General features: G+C 36.4%; 1 protein-coding gene across 1 annotated transcript; it reads right to left on the bottom strand.

The window, feature by feature from the left end:
• Nucleotides 1016-4863, bottom strand: LOC107606256 (receptor-like protein kinase HSL1). Its single transcript, XM_016308286.2, has 3 exons — nucleotides 3808-4863; nucleotides 2154-3716; nucleotides 1016-1700 (listed from the first exon to the last, which is right to left on the bottom strand). The coding sequence occupies exons 1-3, from the start codon at nucleotides 4703-4705 to the stop codon at nucleotides 1330-1332; spliced, it is 2832 nt and encodes a 943-aa protein (XP_016163772.1). The 5' UTR covers nucleotides 4706-4863; the 3' UTR covers nucleotides 1016-1329.

Genomic DNA, 7571 nt, shown 5'->3' with positions numbered 1-7571 from the left:
GTTATGTACCAATATAAGTATATATAGTTGTATATATATGAAGTAAATAATTAATAATTAGGAGTTTGATTCGATTCTCCTCTTCTTTTTCATACTAGTGGCTTTTGGTGTTATTGGGATTCTATGTATGTCATATCATCATTAACTTAATATTCTCTGTCTAATTAATTTTTGTGTTAGAGCCATGATTTCTTTTTTTGGCCTTTGTTTTTCCTATCTACGTCTTATTAAAAAAAATATTTTGATTTGAAAATTTATTTCTTTTTAATATGAGTTTTTTTTTTTCTTTAATATTCAAACTCGAAACTGTTGGGGAAAAAAAGAGGAAAGTTACCTATCACTTAGCTTGATGAACTTAAATTATTAGGTAATGATTTCATTTCAACTAATGACACACTTAATATTCTTCTTAATAAATTAATGAAGGGAGCATTATTATTCAACTTGTGAGTGGCTCACTACCTACGGTTAAACATGGTTGATGCCTCCCCATCACTAGGCTTCATTTCTAACAATACAATCAAACACAACTAGAATAAAAGAAGAAGCACATACAAGAGAGAAAAAGAAAAAAGCTTTTAAATCATATTGCTTTCTTTATTTCTTCTCCTTTCCACAGCTAAAATGGAAGACAAGATGCTCTCATCAAATCAATCATCCAAAACCCCATTCATCTTTTTTTTCCCAGTGGATTGCTTTGTTAAGGGGCCCCTCCAAAACACAAATCATGCCTTAATATTGTATTCAGAATCAGAAACCCATTTTCATTATATATATATATTAAAAAAAAAAAAATAAAACTTCGATATTGACAGAATTATTATTATTTGAATAATGTTAGTTTGAATAACCCAAATTATTCAAACATATATAACACCGAATCACATCCTTCTGGTCCTCATCAACATATATGCCCCTTTTATTGGAGCCATCTTGCATCACCCAAAATAAAATAAAATCTAATGATAAAAATTAAAGAGAGAAAAAAACAAAAAAAGTTCTCACAATGCACAAGTTGGTGAATTATTTAAAGGGTGGACCTTTATAATACATGGATACTATTGCATTATGATAAAATCATGGATAGCAACCTCACTTCCATTTTTGTTTTTTACAACAGTCAAAATTCAAAATATTATTATTATTATATATATATATATCAGAAAGTGAAGTCAAAAGATAGAATCTACAAAACTACTTGTCTAGGAAAAGGATTATCATTGTAACATGTTTTTCTCTACAAAGTCTTAGCTTATCTAAACTACTACATATCATAATCATATGCATGCTCCTTTAATATCTTAACCCCTTTAAACTTGCTTTATCAAACTATACCTCATATGGTTTCTTTATTATGGTGACATTATTTGATGCCAACTTGCATGGCTCTGCCTCAATGAGAAGCTCAACAACCTCCTTCATGGTTGGTCTACTAGATGGTGCTTTGTAGGTGCACCTAATTGCAATCCTAAGAACCTTAATCATGTCATCTATGAATGAATTTGATAATCTTGGATCAAAAACTTCACTTGGTCTTGCACCTTCTTTGCCTTCAACTTTGTTTGAGACCCAAAATACTATGTTCCTGTTCTCTCCAAATTCAGCCTCCACCGGCTTTCTCCCAGTTAGAAGCTCCATTAGAATCACACCGAAACTGTACACATCACACTTTGTTGTGGCCCTTGGTGAATATGCATATTCTGTGAAACAAGAGCACAATTAAAGTTATGGTAGAGGAGTTACCACATGACCTATCTCACCAAATCCTATGTATTGTACTACTTATATTCATGTTATTCACTAGTCCCATGAGAATACAAGTACTTTACCTTCACAAAAACCTCTTTGCTATAAACAATCAATGCATGCTTATACTAAAGTAACAAGAATAATAATAATCACACTTTGATAACAAAACAAAAAAATAAAATAAAACACATAAATACTACCATAACAGAGATATTATCAAAAGTGGAGATTCACCTGTAATTATCTTCAAGTGAAATTGATAATTGAAAATTTATAGATAATTTAACATGTTTTACTAGATTAGTATTTAATTATAATTAATTTGTTGGCGTCCTAGCACTCCTGAAAGAGAAAATGATGATAATTTAGGTAACCAGAATAAAAGGATGAAATTAGTAATATACCTGGGGCTAAGTAACCATAAGTTCCAGCAATAACAGTAGTGGTAGAATCCTTGGCTCCTCTAGCTTGCAAAACCTTAGCAATTCCAAAATCTGCAACCTTAGGATGGTTATCAACATCCAAGAGAATGTTAGTGGACTTGATATCCCTATGTATGACCGGAAAAACCAAATCATGGTGAAGGTAGGAGAGCCCCTGAGCGATCCCAAGAGCAATCTGGTAGCGTGTAGGCCAATCCAAATGGATCCAACCTTTGTGAAGCGCGTCCCACAAGTTGCCATTAGGCATGTATTCATAAACAAGCAAGCTGCAATCCATACTAGAGAAGCAACAATAGAGTTTCACTATGTTCTTGTGCCTTATGCTCCCTAATGTCTCCACCTCCGCCTTCAATGCTTTATCCACAACTAACCGATCTTTAGATTTCGTGCTCCACAGTCTCTTAACTGCCACAACATCACCGCTCTTTAGCTCGATTTTGTACACCGCCCCTGACCCTCCATGCCCCATTATGTTCTTGTCCACCAATGACTCAATTATCTCTCTTTGATCGAAAGTAATCCTATGGAAGCTCTTCACATCGTAAGAGAAGAACGACGAAGAAAGCGTCTCGTCGTGTTCAACTGCAGCTGTTTCCTTGCTGCATCTGCGTTTCAAGAACAGCATGGCTCCAACAAGGATCAAGAACACGGAAATCCCAGCCACCCAAACAGTGTTGAGTCTCTTGCTCTTGTACTGGTGCGAATTACAGAGAGGAAAGTTTTGATTAGAGGAGTTAGAGGATGGAAGAACACACAATCCAGGATTCCCGGAAAAGCTTTCGACCAATCCTCCTTTGATGAGTTTGGGAGGAATGGGACCAGAAAGAAGATTGTGTGAGAAATTGATAGAGTTGGGAAGCAAAACAGAGAGGCTCTCCGGAATGGAACCGGTGAGAAGGTTGTTAGAAAGATCTAGAAGGTTGAGCGATGAGAGAGAAGAAAGCGAACTTGGAATCGAGTCACTCAACTTGTTCCCTTGCAGCATAAGCAAATTCAGCTTCCTCAGGTTTCCGATCTCGAAAGGAATGGGACCAGAGAGACGGTTACTACTGAAATCAATCTTCACGAGGTTCGGAGCGCGTGCGATGGACGCGGGTATCACACCGGATATCACGTTCCTCTGTAGGAAGAGCTCCGAGAGGTTTCTTGAATTACCGTTAATATCCGGAATCACGCCGCTCAGGTTGTTGCTGCTCAAATCAACGATTGACACGTGTGGCAAGCTCAGCAGGCCCTCGGGAATCGGGCCCTGTAACCGATTGTTACTCACGCGGAACCGTAACAGCATCATGCAGTTAGCGTAACCGTCAGGTATCACGCCAGAGAAGTTGTTATCCAGTACAAGAAAGTATAACAGCTTACCTCCCTTGCAAACTTCCGTCGGCAACGGACCGGAGAGGCTGTTCTCGGACAAATCCAGAACCTCCATGCGGGAGAATTGTCCTAGCTTTTCCGGCACCGTTCCGTTCAAGAAGTTGTCGTAAAGCGACAAGAGCCTCAACGCAGTTGAGTTCTCTAACTCACCTACAAATGGATATGAATCAGATATATATAAGCATTGAATACGTAAAAAATGAAGGCGTCTACGGTCTACGGTCTACTCATCAATCATCACCTGGTATCTCTCCGACGAGGCTGTTGTTGTAGAGCTGAAGAACTTGAAGCTTTGGAAGCTTACAAATGGAAGCAGGGATTTTTCCGGTTAGCTTGTTGACGGACATGTCCAAATCTGTTAGCTCCGTTAGATTCCCGAGCTCCTCAGGTATGTTTCCGACGAGGTGGTAGTTATAGTAAAGCTCAAGCTCCTGAAGATTCTTCAGAAGGCCAAGCTCCCTGGGAATTTGTCCGGTGAAGAGGTTTCCACTGAGTTCAAGATCAACGAGCGTTGTTAAGTTCCCTAACGCGGCAGGGATCTGGCCATGCAAAGAGCAAGTTGTTAAAACCATGGAGTTGAGCTTCTTGAAGTTAAAGTTTTCCGGAAGCTTCCAGAAGTTGAAGCCCGGGTTCTCGTTGAAGTTGAGGATCTCGAGGTTGGAGAGGTTGAAGACGGACATGGGGAAGTCTCCTTTGAAGAGGTTATAGGACAAGTCGAGGACTCTGAGGTTCTTCAATGGCGAAAAGTCAGGGAGTTTTGCTGATAGGAACATGTGGTTCATGTTGAGTTCTTGCAAGTTGGAGCAGTTGGTTATGGATTCTGTAGGGAACTTGAACTTGGCATAACCCATGCGAAGGACTTGTAAGTTAGGAAGGTAATTGCATAGACCCGAAGGGAAGTTTCCGGAGAGTGATGACCAGCTTGTGAGGTCGAGAATGGTGACGTCACCTTCTTCGTTGCATGTCACTCCACTTAACTTGCAGACACCTTGGTTGTTGTTGTTGTAAGTATTCCAGTTTCCTGAGAGAGAAGCCTTCATGAGGCTGAAAAATTCAGACTGGTTGGTGGTTGTAGCACCTTCTGATGATGAAAACACAAACATGACTCCAATAACAAAGAGAATGAATGGACGATCCATTTTTTTGAATTGAAGGGTTTGTTATTAGTGTTGTAAGGAGAAGGATGATGAGGTTAAGAGTATATAAAATGAGGAGGTTCTTGTGCTACTGATGGAAGAGGAGGGTGAAGTGAACAGAACTTACATAGATAGATATCATTGGGTAAAGATGCTTTATCTGTTTATTATACTCCACTAACCACTTCTTGTAAGTAAGAATAGTTAAATAGTTTATTATTATCTTTTTCATATGAAATTATGAATGCAACTTTGTAGAGTAGAACTGCATCTGATACTGTACATGTTATACGTACTGACCACTTTCTTTTATGGAAGAAAAATAGTTATTAAATTTATCTTTTGGGTTTGGGGTTCTACCTGGTGCCATGATCCATCTCTTTCACAGGGATTCCCAACCTATAGGCGAAATGCAAATATATGTATGGCGTATCTGACTTCAATAATAAAGAAAGATATAGACGAACAAATGCACTTAAAAGTGCTCCTGCTCATGAACCATCTTTTATTTTTTTTTATTTTCAAAATTTCTCTAAACAAATTAAACCAGTATGTTCAAGACAAGTGCTACTGTGCTAGTAATAAGTAGTTCACACCCATTTTAGATTCAAATATCTGCGAATATATAGATATAGTTAGAAGGTGCAAATGGTAAATTGCAATGAGTTATGAGTATATTTTGCACAGATTTATTTGAATTTCTAAAAAAACTTTCTTTTAAATGCTATAGATAAAAGGATTTGCACATATCTAAGGTAAGGTAGCGTTTGTTTTGAGGTATTGAGACAGAGACTGGGAAATTGAGATACAGTATCGAGATACAGTATCATGTTTGTTGGTTCAGAGACTGATACTAAAATTTCTGTCTCTGTCCTTAAAATTTCAGTACCTCTAAAAAGTAGGGACACAGGAGACTGAAATTTTTAGAGACGGAGACTGAAATTTTAATAATATTTTATACCTAAAATACCCTCATTTCAATTAATTAATTCCAATTTTATCCTTTGTGCAAATTAAATTAGAGTTTTATTCTTATTTCAATTTCTGTCTCTTACTTTGTACCAAATAGGATACTAAAATTTATTTTAATCTCTGTCTTTTAATTTCTATCTCTTAATCTCAGTCTTTCAGTCTCTGTCTCTCTACCAAACGCTACCTAAACATCTATGTGTCTTTAACTTTTATACATTTCAAACTATTACAGACTTAAATATTTGAATTTCTTACATGTAAATCCGTGTCGTGAGATAATTCTTATCTCACCTCCAAAATAATATGCAAACCAGTTATTGGTTAAAAAAAGTAGTTGATAATGTCTTGCATAGTGAACTCCACTTGATTATTTCATATATCCTTCAATATCTCTAATTTGTGCAGTAAACTCCACTTAGTTTTAAATACATATATACATATAATAGGTAAAGATATTCCCCACATTATAAGAATTTATTTTATTTTACTTTATTTTATGACAATTGATTCCTTTACCACATCATAATGTATTGCATGTTAAAAAATAAAAATAAATAAATTGTATGCCAATAATATGGGGGCTTCTCCTTCAAATGGCGTGACACGTAAGGGCAATTTCTCTCATTATTGTCTTTCTATATATTTTATTTTATCTTTTCATGAAATATTCCTTTTCTTTTTCTTTTTCTTCCAACTTTGCATTGCTAGAGAAATTTAAATCCTGATTGGTTGGATTGTGTTTTTAGAATGGTTTTTGCATGAAAAGCATGGGGCCATATTCTATATATCTGATCAAGATATAGAGAGAAGAGATGGGGGACCATGCATGTTCATTCTGGATGCCAAGTTCATCCTTCTCATTATTTTTGTTTCTTTCATTATTTTTTTCTAATTTCTCTAATTTTTTTGTTCTTGCCAAGTCCATATTCTATAATCCTTATTTTTTCTTTCAAACTTGGAAACTCTTAAAAAGGATTACCTTAGCTACATTCATTGTTTAAATAAACAATGATGATTGATTTACTGTCTCTTCGGAAAGGATCATAAAGATAAGAGTAGTGTTAGGGAGCCAATGGCACTATGCAGAATAACCATCCGGATACTAGGGATAACCATCCGGATACCAGGGATAATAAACATCTCATGTTATAAAAAGCTAATTTTGGGTTCACCAAGGTTCGAACGCTTAACCTTCCGGATCTGGAATTCTTATACCATGTCCTGAAATCACTCATCCCAAAAGCGTAACTTGACAGGACAATGTAACACTAATAATAATATCTCTAATACTTTCCAAACCTTCATTGTACACATTGTACGCTTAGGTCATTGACTTCCTATACTTTCTCTAAAAATAAACTCAGCACCCAATCACTTTTGGTCAAATTTGATAAAATAATAATAATAATAACAAAAGTTTTAGGATTATCTGAAATTGTTGATTTCAGCCTGATGTGGAGTCCAGATTTTTTAAGGTGTTTGGTTCGACGTTTCGTTTAGTATGACGAGGCCATCCAACGTTAGGGATGGTAATACCATCCGAATCCTATTCACTCCTCTCCTATCCGTTCGGAGCGGGTAATTACCCGTCTCGCACTGGGACGGGTTTTTAGCGGAGTCTTGGGAGGGGCGGGGCGGGGTCGGATTTAAGTAATACCCACCCCTACCCGTCCCGCTATATATATAATATATAATTTTAATATGTAATATGTATAATATATGTAAAATAATTAGTAAATGATTAATAATATTGTATCATATTTAAATTTTTACTTTAATTTATGTTATGCATGTGATGATGGTTATATAAATTTTGAAATTTAATTTTATTTATTGAATTTTAATAATTATAGGGGCGGATAGGGGCGGGGCGGGTACCCGCAGGGGCGGGTTAGGG

The sequence above is a fragment of the Arachis ipaensis genome, chromosome B07 (assembly GCF_000816755.2).
Source record: "Arachis ipaensis cultivar K30076 chromosome B07, Araip1.1, whole genome shotgun sequence".
Classification (NCBI taxonomy): domain Eukaryota; kingdom Viridiplantae; phylum Streptophyta; class Magnoliopsida; order Fabales; family Fabaceae; genus Arachis; species Arachis ipaensis.
Note: the sequence above shows the minus strand (reverse complement) of the source record. Positions and strands in the feature narration are given on the sequence as shown.

What these genes read in the sequence shown, in the direction of transcription:
- LOC107606256 (XM_016308286.2), bottom strand. Translation starts at nt 4,705, where the DNA reads ATGGATCGTCCATTCATTCTCTTTGTTATTGGAGTCATGTTTGTGTTT. An exon ending in CCTCGTCGGAGAGATACCAG is followed by an intron (nt 3,717 to 3,807) that starts GTGATGATTGAT and finishes ATCCATTTGTAG; the next exon opens with GTGAGTTAGAGAACTCAACT. An exon ending in TTATGGTTACTTAGCCCCAG is followed by an intron (nt 1,701 to 2,153) that starts GTATATTACTAA and finishes CTTGTTTCACAG; the next exon opens with AATATGCATATTCACCAAGG.